Here is a 19,878-nt window from a genome sequence, read left to right on the forward strand (position 1 = left end):
CAATTGTAAAGTTTTTTAAAGTTAAAACTGTTGCCTGAAGAGTGTTCACCGGAGCCTTATATAGCGTAGTATCAGCCAATAACGGACTCAAGGTATTTGAGCGAAGAGAAACAGGAAAGGCATTTGAAGTTTTTGAATTATAAAACCAATGTATGTACCACCTTTGAAGGATTTACAAGGTGCTGAAGCACACTGAGAAACACAGTGGGCAAGCCCATTCCCCTAGCAGCAATGCACTGGGCCTAAAGCTTTACATCCCATGTGTAGAACAAATCAGTATAAATTATATGTCCTGCATATAAGGACACAAGTGTCAAGACTGGGACTCGAACCAACACCCTGCTGATTCAGAAACACCACAACTTGAGCTAGTATGCTTGACCACTCGACGACACACTGACAGATTTTAAACAACAATCCAATTTACATAAACCCCACCGAACCCCCCCCCCCCCCCCCCCAACTCAGTCCCTAATAACTCACAATCCCCTAACCTTAGGGGTCGGTTTCACCGAATATCGTGCTAAACACATCCATTACCTGAAAATGCATAATTTAATGAAATGCGTGACATTTTGTTGATTGGTGTCCATTCCTAATGAATATTCTACCTGCCTATAAACTGAAATGCATCTATCTAGTGTGGTTCCCGTATAATTTCCTCAAATTAAAGACAACGTACTAGAAGAACAATCATTTGCTTCAATCTAAAAGACTTTTTCCTATAACAGATCCTACAGAAAACAGTCTTCAATACTGCCCAAGTATTTGGAAGACACCCAAATCAACATCTCTTATTTCAATTGCCCAAATTGAAACAAGGTCGATAAAAACACACCAAATCCATGACACAACAACTATTTTCAATAATTATAGCCATCAATATGCAAATTACTGGATTTGATGAAATTTCCCCTGGGCGGTGGGATTGTGTGCTTTGTATTGAAAACTGAAGGTTGAAATAACTAGAAGGTAATAGTGCATGTACCTTGAATACCTTAATACCATATTTCATTTTACAGTATTTTCATTTTCATGGATACTACTTCGTATTCACAAAGGGCACGCTGTACTTTTGTCAATTAACATAATTACGGTATACAGATAATTAATTGCTATAATATTTTATTCAACAATGAATATTGTATCTCAGTGAAATAATCTCATTTCAATGACTTCAATGAAAGACTTAAAGAAAATATTTGAACAAATTTTGCAATGTCAATATTTGAATTAATACCTCTGTTGCATATTTTATTAAGAACGGCAAAGTTAGTGAAACAGATAAGAAGGTAAAAACTTGTCCAGTAAATCAAATTTCATCTTCCAGTTACTGTCCTTTACGTTCGTTTAAAGTTTAACATTTTCCTTGCAAAATTTTGGTTTTTATCATGTTTTGATGTCCTTGTTGTTTGATAAGTAATATCACCTTTGTTCATTGTCTTTTAACTAGCCTCTTGTATCCTTAATGTATTGATCTAACAGTATGTGTTAATGTTCAATTGAAGATGTTTGTACTTTGTTTTCACTGGTGATGAATAAACGTAGTCTTAGAGCTCCACTCAAAAGAAAAAGAAAAAAAATAGAAGTTAAGAAGGATTGTATGTTTAAGTAGAAGGATTGTATGTTTAAGCACAGAGCCATATTGAGAGTCCATCACATTTTGGTCACCAGTTAAGTTTGGGGTTTTTTGGTGGGGGAAGGTAACTTGGAAAACCACAGACTAATCAGATTTTCAAAGGAAAATGTTATTAAACAATAAGTTTCAGCATTGTAATGTGATGCATAACACTCTTCAAGGAAAACATACTTTGCTTTAAATCTGAGGAAATGAATTTAAAAAGCAAAATAATTTTTTTTTTTACCAATACACACATGATCATAATATAATGAAATATATATTGCGAATTATGCTTGGCATGAACACGTTTGGGTTGTTTCAAAAACAGACTTTGACATTTTCAATATTAGAAAAAAGAGAGACTTTCAACACCAATGGTGTACATTTATATCCATTCAGATTCCTAAGACTAACACAAATAAAACCAAATAGTAGAGTACTATAAAGCTCAACATTCCAAGAGCACAGTAATCCCAACGAAGTCTATAAATATTTACAGCGAGTAGTTTTATTATGAGCTTAGCTTAAAGGGGCGTTGTTGAATTTTAATCCAAATTCAAACATGACCAACAATCATATTTCATCTGAATTCCAACTTTCCGCCTAACCCTTTTTACAATGTTTTTGATTAAATCAGCATCGCAAATCCTTGGATCGTACAGTATTCACGATTAGGAGAAAAACTAACTATAAAGAAGATGAGCAGAGTACAACATGTATACTGTTGGAAACATCGAAACCACACCAGGGCCCAATTTCATAGAGCTGCTAAGCACAACAATTTGCTTAGCATGAAATTTCTTCCTTGATAAAAACAAGATTACCAACCAAATTTCCACGTGATTTTCAGGATAAGCAAACATCAGTTGAATACCTGTAACAAGCAATATGCAACAAATGGGAATTTGTTTGGTAATCCTGTTTTTATCAAAGAAGAAAATTCATGCTAAGCAAATTTTTGTGCTAAGCAGCTCTATGAAATTGGGCCCAGCTCTCTTCAGAGCCAACACTTGCACACAAGAGAAATACACATATATGGTTGTACCCAAAAGCTTACTATTTATTTATAATTTCCTCTCATGACCAGTGTTGGATTATGATTTACTACGTACATGTTTACAGCTTCTTGTGTGTGCACTGTGCCATTTATCACGTTTTCCCCAATTTGGAAAATCTAAAAGCATGGCATACAGTCCTTAATGAATAGCAACTCCGGCATTGTCATTTCGTATTGAGAAATTACATAGAGATGAAGTTTAATCATTGGTTTTTGTCATAGGCCGTCAGTATTGTTTAGAAATAATGTTCAATTTTAAAAGCATCATCTGCGCCTGCTTCACGTGCATAATAAAGCAGATTGAACTCATTAGGGTCTGTATTAAAAGCACCACGAGCAATAGAATTGGACAAAAAATATAATTTGACAGATCCAAGGCTGAACGTCTTGAGCAGAATTACTTCACAGGTGAATACAACAAATCCATTGCCTTGGACTCCAGACAGTGAGGATGTTTGTCACGTACCCTATCTGAACACAATGACAGATCTAGTTTCCATGGTACCAGACTACTATAGTACCTTTCAGTCTCGGTTTGGTTACAATAGATTGAATGTGACCAAAAACAAAATGGGGCACACCATACAGCAAGGTCTATTTTGAGAGAAAGGGGAGTTATATTAACCATAGGAAACTGTCTAGGAACAGCCCTTATTTAACTATAACCTCACCTTAGTGATAACCTTTAGGCTTCTGTTTCTTAACGACCTGTACCCTTATAAATTAAAGGAACTGGACATGTTTGGTAATTATTAAAACAACTGCTAGCTTCAAAACTGACTTGGTAAAGAAGGAATGGGGAGCTGTTTATAGTATATTACATTGTGAGAAACGGCTCCCTCTTAACTAAGAGAAAGGAAAGAGGGAATTTCTCACTCAAATAATAAAAGACTTCAGCTGAAGCCTTTTATTATGCATCTGAAAACACACAAAAATGTGGAACAAGGGTGGTTTTTTTTTCTTCTTTTCATTATTCTCTTCCAACTTCAGTGACCAATCGAGTCCAAATTTTCACAGGTTTGTTATTCTATGCACATGTACTGATACACCCAGTGAGAGTACTGAAATTACCAAACATGTCTAATGCCTTTAAAGGCACTGAACACCATTGGTAATTACTCAAAATAATTGTTAGCAGAAAAGCTTACTTGGTAACAAGCAATGGAGAGGCAGAGCTGTTGATAGTATAAAACATTGTGAGAAACGGCTCCCTCTGAAGTAAAGTAGTTTTCAAGAAAAAAAAAGTAGTTTTCCACTAAAATTTTGAATTTGATTTTGCCTTTAAACAGAGAGTGAAACCAAAAATATTTGCCTTCACAATCAATATTTGGGAACCCTCAGAGGAACTACATGGTTCTTTTTGGGGAATCCCAACTTGTTGATGAAAGAATAATAAGTTGAAACATTTCATGTGGGGTAACATTTAAACATCTTCCTCAAAAAGGTATGACAAATCTACTAGGGATTTTTTAAAAATATTTTTTAAACAAAACCCCATGTCTATATGATTTCAAATAACACCAATACAAAGTGGGATTTAATCTTAACACAATTTTACTCGGAACTCAAATGCAATCTGATCGTTATTCAATTTAAACAAAAAGATATGGCAAAAAGATATGGCAAAAAGATATGGCAAACAGTAAAAGGATTTATTTATTTTATTTTTTAAAACAAAACCCTACTGCATATGATTTCAAATAATACAGGCACAAAGAGGGATCATTAATCAGAATACAATTTTTCTCAGAAAACTCGAACACATTCAGATTCATTATTCAATTTTGGGCCACAACATTTTTCAAATGGCCACTCACTGTGTGCAGACCAGTGGAAGACTTCTAGTTGGTAAGGTGACAATACTGCATTACATGGTCAAGGTTAAACTGCCAGTCAGACAAGCCAATTGAAAATGATTACCCTGGCAACTCAAAAACAATATCATCAACGATGACAGGGGAAAGTCAAAGTAAAATGTGTCCAGGACTCTACGCATATAGGATCATCAATAAGTTAATTTGATGGCATACTGCATCTCCGCTACATACGAATCTCAGTGCCCCCCCCCCACTCCCCTCTGTGTTTTAATGGTATTTAGGGATCATCGCTGGGATTATTTATCACATTATCTGAGAAGCATTAACGCCGAGCCAAAAAGCCCCAAGCTGTGACAAATATGTAACTACCGTCAGCAACATTAATCCCTGGTACGATAAGGGCGGCTAACTCTGCGCTTTCTCACGAGGGGCCTTAGCGAGCATGTTACGACTTCTTATCATCTCTATGTGTGTCTTAACCAAACACCACCCTCGGAGCAACGACCGAATCTCACCCCTATAGTCTCTCACGAATGTTGGTTGGAACAAAACTTGTTTCAGCCGATGTCCGAGTAAAATGTGAAGCGTGCGTCATCAAGGAGCAGCCTCCCAGTGTAGGGTCTGGTTAAAGAGAAGAATACCCATGGATGCAGTGGCATTCGAGGGTGGTGAGAGTAAACAGTACAGCCTCTGTGAGAACCACATTGTATTATTGCGGTTGGATCCACTGAGCTTGGCAGAACTACAGAATTAGTTTACGCTATTATAACAGTTGTTGGCAGTGTAAGCACTTTATGTTATTAAATCCACAAAACAGTATACATGTACATGTATACCTAATTTTCTAAACAAATCTGTAGAAGTTTGAGATCGATCGCCCATCTGAGTCACAAGAAAATAGTGAAAAACCGATTACACATTTTGCATGACATCCATGCAAGAACAAAAATGAATAAAGCGATTATTTATTTCTCATCAAATATTTTAAGGGATGCTTTCAAATCATTATCATTAAACCATGTAAGTTTTATGTAGATCAAGATTATTGTTTCTAACCAATTCTGTAACGTTCCTTTAACTTGAAACGTTCCATTCATGCCTGGAAGGGAATACTCAAGTCCACATCAAAAGAAAGGCATTATTTAAAAAGGTCATCCTCTTCGATATCATGTTGACTGATTAAAAATATTAAATCAACCTTGTTTATGTACTTAGCCACCCACCACAGTATTTGACAGCAATTTGACACCTTGTGGGTAGCTGCTTTAAGTTACATGAAAACAACAGCTAATTTTTTTTTCAAACATGACATTTGGATGTTTTGCTGGTTATTTTTAAAAGTGCAACGTCGTGGTTCTCTCCAAACAAACATGTAATATTATTATAAAGAAATGCAACTTCAGGATGACCTAACTCGATACCCAGCAATCCTAATGTGATATGTATCTTTCTAAGTCGGTGGATCGGTAGCCAGCCCACGGCGTGAGAGCCAAATTGAATGGTCTGCAGACAGTCTGTGCCAAGCTATTCATGACGTGGGTCAATACTTGGGACGATGGGCCAAAATCCATACAACTTGATGTGTGCGGAATGGCAACGGACCCATGTCCACGTCAGTTACAAATTCAGACAGATTTATGTCATGAATGTAACCTTTTCATAAGAATAATTTATACATACAACTTTACAAGCGTATCGTATGTGAAGAAAGTTTGCCACTGTTCTAATAAACAGTAATAAGAATATATTTATTTGGTTTGCAATCACACCATGTGTGTTTCTATTTGCCAGGTAGTTTTTGTTCTTTAGAGATCTGTCTTGCTATATATTCTACTACTGTGGAGTAGATTTTTGGATTACTAGTAGAATGTAATAGCTAGACAGTTCTCTGAAGAACAAATCTACCTTGCAAGTAGACACACAAATGGTATTACCACAAACTAATGTTTGATACCTCACCATGCAATGTCTCAAATCCCATACATGAGATTATATTAAGGGAACTGTTTTCTAAATAGCCGAGTATTCAAGAATGAAAAGCAATTATGTCTGCAGTTATGCTAAGTTTAGGGGCAGAGCTTTCCACAAATCTTCAAGTGGTTTGGTACATTTACACTTCCATGTATTATACCCAGGAGGGTTCAGAATCATCTCAATAAATATTGAAGTAATACCGACATCACAGGAGTTTCTCCAACAACCCGACAGGCTTTGTTTAAAGAATTTGTAACAAAATTATTTGTTCACGTAAGTGTTCCAAGGGTTTGCGTTACACAAATATTTTAATTTTTTTTTAGATGCAGCTGTTTGGATGTGATTTTGTCTACTGAGTGAATTTGATTTCTTTTCAATATGTTCTTTTTTTCTTTTCTTCTTCTCGTCTATCTAGATCCAATTTTAGCTTCAACTAAAACAACCCATGTTCATCTCAGGGCTGCTGATCCTGAGATTTCAGAAACATCTCAGTAAATATTGAAGCAAAACTAACATCACACTGGTTGTGCTTTTTTTATTTCTTCTCAGTACGCACACACAAAATTCTCTTTTTTTTCTCGTCTATTCTAGATCCAATTTTAGTGTTAAAGGCACTGGACACTACATGTATTTGTACAAATAATTTCACAAAATAATTGTTGGCTTAAAACTTTCTTTGATAATAACAATGAAGAGCTGCTGATACTATAAAATATTGTGAGAAATGACTCACTCTGAAGTTTTTTTATTTTTTTTAATAAAAGACTTAACCTGAAGCCTTTTATTACGCATCTAAAAGCACACACATTGATGCAACAAGGGTGTTTAATTGTTCATTATTTTCTTGAAACTTTGTCGACCAATTGAATCCAAATTTTCACAGGTTTGTTATTTAATGCATATGTTGGGATACAACATGTGAGAAAACTGGTCTTTGACAATTACCGTACATGTCCAGTGCCTTTAACGAAAAAACTACCCATGTTTGTCTCAGAGCTGCTCATCCCGAGCAACAAGTACCCACTGTGTCATCTTGACATTTGCAGCATACCCCCACAGACCCTGGATAGACGTGCATCTGAATGCAACAGTCCCTCCTCCGGGCTTGCTGCGACTATGAGACTTTCTTGTTTCTGTTACATTAGAGTCTATACACAACCACCGTTAAATCTATCCAATCATGGTACACACACAAAAATGGCTGTAATGTCATTATGAAGCTTAAATTCTAACGGTGACATTTGGGGATAAATGGTCATGCACAAATTTGGCACCATACACAAATCATTCACTTTAACTGCTGAATCAGTATTAATATAAAAACAAAAAATATTGCCTTCTGGAAAATAAATAAACTTCACTTATGATTAATGCAATAAGATACAAACGAAGCGTCTAGACACAACAACTGAAAATGTAAACATTTGGACACCCCCCCCCCCTCAGAAAGGAATGGAGAGAGTCTCTACCCTTTGGATGATTTAATTATCGTCGAGTAAAAACAGGAAATATTGTGTTCCTCAGTAGCACAGGGAATCAGTGAGTCAAAACAATTTTATAAAATTAACAAAAATGGTAAAAAATTCTTCAAAAAGTTTGTTAAGTTTTGTTATTCCGATCAGGGTCGTGTACCTGAAGTATCAAGCTATATTTTGTATGTAAACAATTAATTCTTATGATATTGAGAATGTACTGCATTGCTTGTGATTAGCTAGGGTTTCATGATAAATTTTATTTAATGCACTGTGTGTGTACATATATGCAACCAAATATTTAGTACATGTATGTTTGTGAATGCACGTTTAGTGTAATGTCAAAGAGTAGCTTAAAGCCACTGAAACGTTTGGTAATTGTCAAAGAACAGTATCCTCACTTGGTAAAAGTACCATCATGCATAGAATAACCGACCTGTGAAAATTTGGGCACAATTGGCTCAAATTTTGTTTTCATGTTGATTTTGTTCGCTGGGCAGTGATCAAATCATTGGATATTATGTACAGCTCAGTATCTCTCATCAGATAGATTAAACTTATAATTTTCCAAAGTTTTCTCCAGTAAATGCCAGTGATATCCTACACCTTTATCTTTCACTGTTGAAAATTAAGTAAAACTTGTAAAATTTAATGTTGCATTAAGAAGTGGTTGTGGCATTGCATTAATGCATTTTACCCACGCCCTTGTACTTTCAGTAAAGGTCAAAATGAAATGTGTAATAATTCCCCATCAAAGTGAGATTGGAATAAATTATTGATGCAACTTCCAACCAGGGAGGGTATTTATATATAAAAAAAATAGCAATATGATTCCTAAATAAATTATTGAGAGGAAATCGGGTCTGATAATATGACGTATTGTGGGTGTGTGTGCGTTATGTGTGTGTGCTCCAAATACTCGTTAAGAAACCGTTAAGTAACTTAACTGCACGATATCGCTGTCTGTGAATATAAACATGTTAAGTGATACTAACACCCTTGCTCAGAATGCGGTGCCAGACTTGCACTTCAAACATCTGCGTCTGCAAGTCCCTGCATAATTTTAAATTTAACGATCGCCACATTTTTAAAGGGTAAGTAAGGAATTGTTTATCTAATCTGGGTATGTTCTTTATCACAACCCTTCCCTGCCCTTATTAATTCTTTGGCTACACAATGGTTGATTGATGTTTAAGTTTTTGTTGACGAGCCGTTTTAGGGAAAGTTCCTCATTACCAGGCCTTAAAGTTCTCTCTTAAAGGGGCACAGCTATTTTCCTCTGGTAGGGGGAAGTTCTATGGGGAAAGTGTAATATGTACTGGAACCTTGCAGGGGGCACCACAGCTTAAGCACAGGGCACAACAGCAATTGATGTGGGTTATTTTAAGGCCTGCCTTACTACAACTACACTTACTTCAATGTACATTCTACAAATCATAACTGTACATTTTATAGAGAAATAACAAAATTAATTTCTCAATCATGGGGAAAACATCTCGCACTTCCTCAAGGCGAATAATTGTCACCAAGCTGCGACAGGAAGAGATTTTTTCTATGCAAATAGGTGAGAAGAGAAAACAGTCCGATGCCAATATAGAATAGTATTCATCATCGTTATCTAAGACGGGAATCAGACATGGACTGCCGGCCTGTATGCTTCATTTAGAAAGGGCAAGGGCACCAAGGCATTTTCTCCTTGGTACCCCTAAATGAGGAAGTTTTAAATTTCTACAGAAGAATTTCAAGGGCACCAAGGCAATGACCATCCACATAGAGCAGTACTGACAAGGAGGCAATCGCCTTCATTGCCTCCGCGAGTATCAGGTCTAATGTTGATACATTGAAAAAAGCACCAAAGAAATAACACTTCATAATCAATGCTTATTAAGAAATCTCACAACAGTGTTGGTTAACTAGTCAGGGAAAACCACCTGAGTAGCCCATCACATGCTAATCACCTGTGAGTGTCTCATTAACACATGCGCAGGCGAGAAAAAGTGAAGAACATACTGCCCCATGTCATCTCAAGATATGCGGAGAGTCTCAAGAGACAACGGGAAAATGTCACTGAATATTATTAGTCATTCATGTGCAGGTTGGATTCCGGCATGGAGAGTTCACTTTGGGGAGAGCAAGGCTTTGAGACGTGGTAAAGGGTTACATACACACTGATCAGCAAACAGATAAAAAATAGTCTAGTTATGACCGTCTTGCTTTGAATCACGAGAGAACGAAACATGAAACAGCTGATGTCACATGCATAAGTCAGATGGAGTTTCCAAGAGGGGGTGGCGAAAAAGCTTTACATTAAATGACTTGATGATATTCTTATATACGGCGTCACACAGAGAAAACATTCTGGGATCGTTCTCTAAGTTTCTTGTCGATGCGTTGCCCTGAATCTTAATGCAACCTCGGGTTACTTTTCGCAATAGTGGATGAGTGTTAAAATAACAACTACTAGAAATAATATATAACGCCTCGAGAGCCAGATGGTTTATGCAAAGTAATGGTGCAATGCCTAGACTGGTAACATTAATCAATAGCATTAAACAGTATGTTGTTGGGTTTTTTTTGGGGGGGGGTTTCAACCAGGGTATTTTAACACCGGATAATCAAGAGATATTTATTGTATTGATTACTGGGAATATTAAGACAACTCCATTGACACATTCCTTGTACATGAGTCATGAGTATGTGTCAACAGTGTTTAATCAGACAGCTTTTGAAGGCCTGATGTCCTAAGGGATATAAGCAGCAATAATCCGCCTATTATTCCGATTAAGTTGTATTCATAATAATAATACAAAATCCGCTTACCAAGAGGAACAGATATTGAATATACTAAACCTAAAAACTACCATAGAAAGAAAAATAAACAAAAACTGAAATTCAGACAATCCCATCTAATACAAATTTGTTTTAAAACAAAAAAATATAAGTGAAACCTTTTTTTTTATTATATAAAATTGTGTTAAGATCATGATAGAAATATAAAGCTGATCATGAATTAGTAGAAAAAGTAATGGACAAATTTTGCAACAGAAAGAAAAATCAACCAAAATGATATTCATACAATACCATATTATTCTGGGAAGACAAATTTGATTCAATACAAACAATAAATAAGACAAACTTTCTTCAAAATTTAAATTGTCATAAAAATATAAATCATCACAGAAATATAAAGCTGACTTTTAAAAACAGGAATCACATCCTACCTTTCCTCTTTGTTTCTTCTTGTACTCCGGTCAATTATCTCCTTAATTTTGGGGTCAGTCACTTTCTCAAAGCTCGCTGGTCGCACGCCCTGTTTCCAACATAACAAGCTAATTAAAATGTGTACTGAATGAAACATAAGATGCAATTGTTTGCTACTGTCTACAGACAGGATTCTCCGGGAGGAAAAAAAGAAGTGTAAGTCAATAAAATACTCAGCCTTCGAGTAAACACTTCTCAGAAGCAGGAATCAAGAAACATATTATGTTGATATTTTGTTCAGCGGGGAACATGTGGTTAGTGGTTAAACACAGGAGACTAATGTACACTGTATATGGTACAATGTTTACAACCAAAATTGATAAACGGCATATTTAAAATCCTTCAACTAAAAATTTTGGAATATTTACAATGTATGTTTCACAGTTTCCTCACATTCAGAAATGTTCTCAAATAGGCAAACATCGTTTTAAATATGTAGAACATTTTAATCCTTTCAAGGAAGATGTATTTAAAGGTGAGATTGCTTCTGGTCAATTCGTTGCAATGGAGCACTTTCCATTACGCACTTAAAGAAAGAAAATCTATACATTCATACAAGTGTCTCTTTATTTTAGACACTGCAATGCAAGAATGTTAACATTTCATGTAAAAATTTCCCCAAAAGAAATATTCAAAACACACAATTATAACTTTGCTTGAAACAAAATCAGAACAGATCAATCTTTCACACAGAACAATCAACTCTTCCAATTAGTACAAGAAATAGTTAACAAGTTCTTCAGAATAAAAAGGCAGTAAACTTACTGTGGTCACTCTCCGATAGATCTGCGCAGCATTTGTACACTCCATGTAGGGATACTCCGAGGTCGCCATCTCCAGCATGCACATGCCAAACGCGTACACGTCCACGGATTCGTCGTAGTGCTCCTCGTACATTTCGGGCGCCATGAACTCTGGGGTACCTTAAAATACAAACAGGGTCGAATGCTTTGAGATGGGGAGTAGAACCTGCTGAAAGCCTGCAAGGAGAAAAAGAGCCATCGGCAGAGGGGAACTCAGATTTAGTTGGGTTGTCTCTTGGGTGATGGGGGAAGGAGCGCTGAAAGTCAAACATAGTTTTGTTGTTTTTTGGTTAGTACCATCCAGTAAATATCGCCTGATTTGTTTTTAAAGACAGAATCACCAGCAGAAAGCCTACCTTGAGACTAGAGGAAAACCTTGCAAAAATACCTGGGGAAAAAGGCCACAAATAATAGCAAAAGAACAAATATACTGAAGTGATGATTGAAATGTAACAACAGATTGGGATCCAAACACATACTCACCACATAGGCGGGAAACTATCTGACAACCAAACAAAAAAACACTACAGTATTATGAAAAAAGCACGTCTTTTAAAATATGTTTTTGTTTTTTTTTGTAATCAAAATAAAATCTTGCTGTGGTGGGAAAAATATTCAAAAAGTCTGAAAAGGTAAACAAGGTGTTTTTGATTTTGATCTGAAAACAGATTTCTGGGTCAAAGAAAAGATTGTTTTTCGTTACAAAAGAATTCAAACATTTATCGATAAAGAAACCACTAAATTTAACGGAGATACTCTTTATTAACAGAAATTGCATTATCATGAAACAAATGTATGGGTCATTTCCACCATGATATGTACTAGAGAAACTCTCTTGACGAATGTGGCGATGCTTTGGGAATCCATGAAGCTAAATTTTCCTTTGTAAGCGAGAATAACAGCGAGGACAGATCAACAAATTTGGATAATTATGTTCTTTTAGACAATTATTCCCCTAACAAGTCAAGATAAATGCAGCAATTTAACGTGAGAACTTTTACGAATTAGCCACGTACCTATCACACTCTTGGCAAATGAGCTCTTCTTTAGGGTCGCAAGGCCCAGGTCTCCAATCTTGACGGAGCCCGATGTTCCTGTGATAAAAATATTGTCGCACTTGAGATCTCTGTGGATGACGGGCGGGGAGCGGGTGTGTAAGAAATGGAGACCTTTCAGAATCTGCTTGCACCAACTGCGAAGGACTTTGATTCGGACGCCGCTAAATCGCTTCAAATACCTGAGAAAGAAAAGAGAAATCCTGTTTAACTTGAAGAACTACTCACAGTGGGACAAGAACACCGTACCCAAACTCTTGTGTGTCTGAGTGCGGGTTCGAGTTCCAGTCACTTGTGTCCTTAACAAAGACAAAACCATAGTTGCGGCATCCTTTGGATGGGACATAGAGCCGCTGGTCCTGTGTGTTGTGTAGTACACGTAAAAGAACCCAGTGCACTTATCGAAAAGAGAAGGGGCTCGCTCGCCCTAGCGTTTCTGGTCTGATCGGCAGCATAGAGCCGGTGTTGAAGGTCTCATACTTTAAAAACGTAGCTCCACATACCCGATACTGAGCGTTTTGACACGTCCCTAGTAGGGGTGTGATAAGAACTATACTATTTATACTCACGTTTTGAGAGTTCCAGATGTCATGAGCTCAGTGACCAGAACGATGTGCTTCCGGCCGCGTGGTCCCAGTACCTCCCAGTAATCAAAGAAGCTGACAATGTTGGGATGGCTAAGACCTTTCAGCATCTCTGCTTCTTCCTTGAAACGCATCCTCTCCATTTTATTCAACTTGCGATCCTGAGAATAAAATAAAAAAAATAAAAAATAAAAGTTTAGCTAAAATACTCAGTTGTCGTGCCAGTCCAAGCCTGTTCGTTCATTTTTGAAAGGGCAAAGGCACCAAGGCAATTTATCATTTGTAAAGGGCACCCTATGAGGAAACTGAAAATTTCTACTGGAGCATTACAAGGGCACAGAGTTAATGACCAGGGTGCATGAAGGCAATTGCATTCATTATCTTCTTTCTTTTTGAGAAACTTAAAACCTTAAAATTATTAAAGTATTGAAATGCATTGCAACTTATTCTTTGGTTTTATTGACGTCTTCTGCCAACACCCACATTTACTGGTAAGGTCTCAATTGTGTGTTTGTTTGTTTCTTTGTTTGCATGCCGATTCATTTTTGCAACACAAAATGCAGCTGAGGTGTGGAAAACATAGAGGCACGATCAACTTTTTATTCACTTAAAAATATTTTAAATATACACTTATGTTTGTGAGACATTTACTTGGTCTCTTAATGAACAATAGAAATAAAAACGTAATAATTTCCTTCTCGCATATATTCACAACTTTAATAAATTCTACATTAGGGTTGAATAAACAAAATTTGCTCAGCAGCTTTTTATTAATATCAAAATTGTCTTCCTTTGGCCTACAAACATAATGCATTGCTTCCAGCAAACTATACACCGGCAAGTCAGGGGGATCACACATGACTGAAACCAAACACACTGCGTAAATGGATTCATACGCATAACCTCCACAGTCTACAGACATGAACATTATTAAATTCCATCTCCTACTTCCATTCCACTAATCTAATCAGTAAAATACTACTTAAGACCACAAATTATCAGTACTTTGTGCGCATGAAACTCAGTGATAACATTGGAGACTTTTTTATGGATGTTTATCATTCTTTCAACTCTTCTTTATCATACTGACTTTAATCGACATTATTGATCTTTCAAGGATCATTAGAGAATGCGTAAAGCCTTAAACAATCTTGCTCTAGATACAAACAACTTTGAAGATTTATTATTTTGAAGCAAATTGTTTTTCGATTGGACCATTTAACTCTAAAACAAAGGCAATGTTACCAGCTGCATCAGGAACAGCACACAGAAAAGAATGCAACATTTTTATATACATAACTTAATCCAAGCATGTAAATAGATGGCAGTAGGTAGGCCTATACATAAAGAAACATTGCCAAATGGCAAAACAACACAGAAGTCTCTTGTCAGATATTAAAACAACACATAAATGGTCGCCTCGCTTCCAATGCTGTTAGTCAGCGGCATTGTCATTCGGCTAAATTCTACTGCATTTTCTAAAGATGAGCTGCATGGTGTTTCAATAATTCCGCCCCGCTGTGATTCATACCTAGGACGCTTACTCTAGCGTAACACACACACTGACTGGACAGCCAGGGGTTCTGACCAGATGAGTGACAATTTTAAATACCACCGCAATGAATCTCATGGCATACTTCATTCCTTCTTAATTGCTTGTGTGCGCATTTTGGGTGAGATGTTAAACACCATCAAGACTCCAAAAGAGGAATTTGACGTAACATGGCACCATTTTAGTGATCCATGTCAAACATCTAACCGTGTACAACAGAATTGCAACGCAGTGCATGGTAACTGGAACATACCCCCCAAAAAATCTGCCATTTAAGGAAGACAGACTTAACGCTTAAATATCAAAGTGGATACAGAATGATACAAAATATGCCCCTCTTCTTACACTCTAGTAACATAGTTTTTCATCACTGAAACATGTTTTGCCCACTCTCTTTAAATCCAAAAGAGGCGTACAAAAAAAGATATTTCGCTAGATTCTCCTCCTTTTCGTGTTTATCTAAATGCTGATCTTCTGTCTGATTAATTGCCAGTGGTATTTTCTCTCCTACATGCACACAAACGTATGCATTGTACATACTATTACTACATACATGTCAGTCCCACTCAGGATGGTGACAGATCCTACATCTGCTTTCAAATGTAGTCAAGTAAATTGAGGAGATGATAGGCATGTTAAGTGCACATAATAAATCCAGCAAACAAACCCAATGTTTTATATTAAAGGGCCACTCCAGGCCTGATACTTCACAGAGGCAACAACGGCGATTGCCTCCATTGGCTTGGTGCCCATGAAATTTTACAGTAATAATTTACAATTTCCTCATAAGGTGCCCTTTACCACCAGGGAGAAAATGCCTTGGTGCCCTTACCATTTCAAAACAAAGTATACAGGCCTGCCACTCACATCACATGCCCGATACTCCTTTCTTGAAAGGGCACAAAGCATTTCCTCCGTTGTAAAGGGCACCTTTATAAGGTTACTTTAAAAATCTATTTGAACCTTTCAAGGGGAACCAAGGAACTTGCCTCCATATTGCTCCTCTTAAGCATCCGTCTTCACTTTAAAGTTTATTTCATCTTTACAAATTCTCACAAGCAAAGGAAAACTGTGCTCATTTTAAAACGAAACGTGTTTATTTTGTAGTGTATTTATTTATTATGTTTTATTACACGGATTAATAATCATCATGATACCTGCACGTAAACTTTATTACCTCAGTTATTTTAATAGCCTTCAACTATTTTTGGGAGTGCACCAGGCTGGAACTATATCCTAAGATAGCATCATGGGGACTCATTTTGGGATCATGTGGGAGTTCACATTTCCCGGCCCCAGACCACAGCTCAAAAAAGATATTCCTCTGTGAATATTATTGTATCAGTCATAGGAAGCTGTCAATAATTAGATAAATTTGGACTGTAGAAATAATGAAAAATGTTTCATTATTATATGATGCATTATTTTGCACTTTATATTGAAAGTATAATTCACAGTGAATTATTCACTTAAAGGAACATTACATAATTGGTTTTTGCTAACAAAACAGTTGCTGGCAGTGTAAGCACTTTATGTAATCCAACATATACATAAACTGACAAACCTGTAGAAGTTTGAGATCGATCGGCCATCTGGTTCACGAGAGAATAGTGAAAAACATAATTTTGCATTGCATCGGTGCCAAAAATGAAAATGAATAAAACGCTCACTGAGCGATTAACTCCAAACCAAAGTTACATTATTTATTTCTCATCAAATGAGACATTTCAGACAGAAATATTTCAAGGGATGTTTTCTACTATCATCATCATTAGACCATTTAAGTTTTATGTAAATCTGTGATCTTCACGATTTTTGTTTCTTACCAATTCTGTTATGTTCCTTTATTTAAAAACTAAAACAGCAATAATTAAAATCTGGAACAAGTTGTCAGATATGTTGGATACTGTTATTCCTCCATGGTTAGAACCAAAACAAAAATCAAGGCCTGACTACACTATAAATTTGACTAACTTTTTTTTTATCACCCTTTTCACATCAGAAAATTAGATCAATGCCAAATAATGTGACTGTATGGCCTGACAACTACAAAACGTTCAAATTTCTTTCAACAGTCAAAGTTCAAAGGAATGTTTTTTGTGGTTTTCTCCATATTTTTCACAGGAAGTGCACCACAGGGATAGATTAATGCATGAAGCCACTATAGTCACAGTGTTGCAAGAAACGATGGCTTCTGGTTCAGAATTGTGGTACATGTAAGTCAATGGAGGGTTGGCCCTTTCAGGTTGTATTGAATGGGAAATTATCGCATGAATGCATCACCAAATTAACAACCTATAAAAGATATTTTAACCCACGGGTATTATTTCACAATGATCATTGGCTATCACAACAACCTACATGCAAGTCCCATGAGTTGTAATTTTTCTTTATAACAAAACTCATACAAAATACATAGTTGTGAATACTCATTATCAATGACAAACTTTCAAAATGCAATGTCAAATGAGTAGTTTAAGCGTCTAAGCATTTGTAGTAATTGTTCCTTGTACTTTACAAACAAATGAACTGTTTATGATTGATGTCAGCATCCTGTCAAATACTATGGCTGATTAGGTCGTCAGACGCCACCAAGATAGCTAGCATCATGGGACAACTGGCCACTATTTCTGAAGACATATGTACATCAGCATTGTAATTTTACAGTCCAATCGTAATTGTCAGCTGCCAGACAGGTCAATCTATGACCTTATGCAAATGAGAAGGGGCTGCCTGCCTGTGAGTCATCTGGGAACCATGTGACCTCAGTCAAGGTGTTCATTGGGACTAATGTAATATTGCAGGTAACCACAACAAAACAAAAAAACTACGCACAGGACATCTGTGGATTTCTAACGCTATCCAATCGATCCACATTCCGATTGTGACTACAGTGTGGCATGAAAATCGACAGACTACATCCGAGTTGTATCTCCTATCAATTATCTAATTTTAGAAAAATAATGTACATGTGTAACATCACAGGTAAACAATTAACATTCATTATGAATCATATGCCAGTTACTTTCTAAATATACCTGGTTCAGACATCATCAAAGACAGACCATAGGGCTACATGTATGTACCTGATTTGAAGAGTGCACGGAAATCTTCATTTGTTATTGTCCTCTTCCATATTATTTGCATGGTACACGCTCCTCAATGTAAATGTGAATGAAAACTAAGGGTTTCACTTGCAAATGTTTTACAACAAGTTTGTGGAAAGCGTGTACATCTTTGTAATTGTTGCACAAATAAATGTAAGGGGTATTGTGAAATTTTGTAAAAAACATGCACAAAGTAGAAGGATTAATCCCCAATCCAACTTCAGGGTCAGTAATAAACTAACCTTTCAAACTGAAAGCTTGACAATTGAAAACATAGAAATTTGTTTGAACTCACCCCCATAAAAGATGTTGGGTTGCGTGAAAATGTAACTACTGTAACAGACCTTCGTTTATAGAAATAGAAGGAGCTCTTTTAATCGCTCTCCTGAGAATACTCAGGAGCTCAATTTGAGCTCCTAAAAAATCACTCTTCTTAGATTGTCCAGGAGCTCAATTTGTTTGACTAGCATACTCAGTTTATGATTACTAAAATGGTCAGGTCGGATCGGACTCGGACCGGACGTACACAAATAAAATTTACAGACAAAATAAAATAAAACAACCCCGATCCCACTCCCGTGTGAAAAAATACCACACGATTTTAAGGTTTTATGTTTAATGTTTCCTTTTTTCTAAAATGTTTTCACATTTGATATAAAGCATTAGAAAATACACAATCTTGAGATTGCCAACAGATGTTGATTGAGCTACGTACACCGACGGTATGTGCTTCGCCCTCGCATTTGCGCCGCCTGGAAATGCGCTAAAACTCCCACGTGACACGTCGAGTCTTGTCTCAATGCGTTTATTGCTGGTTCGCGTAGATTTTACCAACAGAGGGCGTTTAATACCACGCTAGTGCATCGTTCCAAAGCGACCTCTAGCGTTCAATGTTTCTTTTATTTATTGTCGCACGCAAAGTAACAACGGCTGGCGTGAAATCTGCTTTTGTGTTATAAATAAAATACACCGTAATGATCGAGGAGCGCTGTCGGTCGCGCACCTGAAAACAGCCCCAGGAGCGCGAGCGCGATCCCACTCCTCAAAAACGAAGGTCTGCTGTAACTAATTAGTAAATTTACTATATAGTGGCACTTGTAAACTTAAACAAGCAGATTCTAAACTGAGATAAACAAGGTGTTTTCTTGGAATATAATGAAAAAAAATCATTAAAAAATGCAAATCAGAAAATGAAAAGACAAGAGTATGCTACACTGGAGCACAGACCAGTGTAGCATTGAGCCAATGAACTCGCCATTTAATAAGTCAGACTGAATTCTGTTTTTGAAATGATTGATTAATTCCTTGCTCTGTATTGTCTTTTATCTTGAGAAAGAATTTATGTTCAAATGTTGACTTTAAGTCTGATTAATCTTCTCTCAGTGATTGTTCAACTACATAAAGCTTTATTAAAATGTGTAGAACCATCCTTCTCATTTTGATTCATAAACAAAATTATTCTGGTGCAGTAAAAGATTTTGATACAGCCCTGCAGTTGAGTCTTGTGGATTTTCCCACAAAAATTCTAACCATGGTCCAATCTTTAGCAATGCACAGAGTGGTGTTTTTACACCA

At 36.5% G+C, this 19,878-nt stretch overlaps 1 protein-coding gene across 1 annotated transcript in view; it reads right to left on the reverse strand.

Annotated features, from left to right (window-relative positions):
• LOC139954521 (uncharacterized) overlaps window positions 1–19,878 on the reverse strand; it is a 66,469-nt gene that overhangs the window by 41,848 nt on the left and 4,743 nt on the right. Inside the window, 4 exon segments of the mRNA XM_071954363.1 lie at window positions 11,163–11,251; window positions 11,968–12,125; window positions 13,022–13,242; window positions 13,630–13,805. Of these exon segments, the coding sequence (XP_071810464.1) occupies window positions 11,163–11,251; window positions 11,968–12,125; window positions 13,022–13,242; window positions 13,630–13,805 (644 nt within the window).

The sequence above is a fragment of the Asterias amurensis genome, chromosome 2, assembly GCF_032118995.1.
Source record: "Asterias amurensis chromosome 2, ASM3211899v1".
Taxonomy (NCBI): Eukaryota; Metazoa; Echinodermata; class Asteroidea; order Forcipulatida; family Asteriidae; genus Asterias; species Asterias amurensis.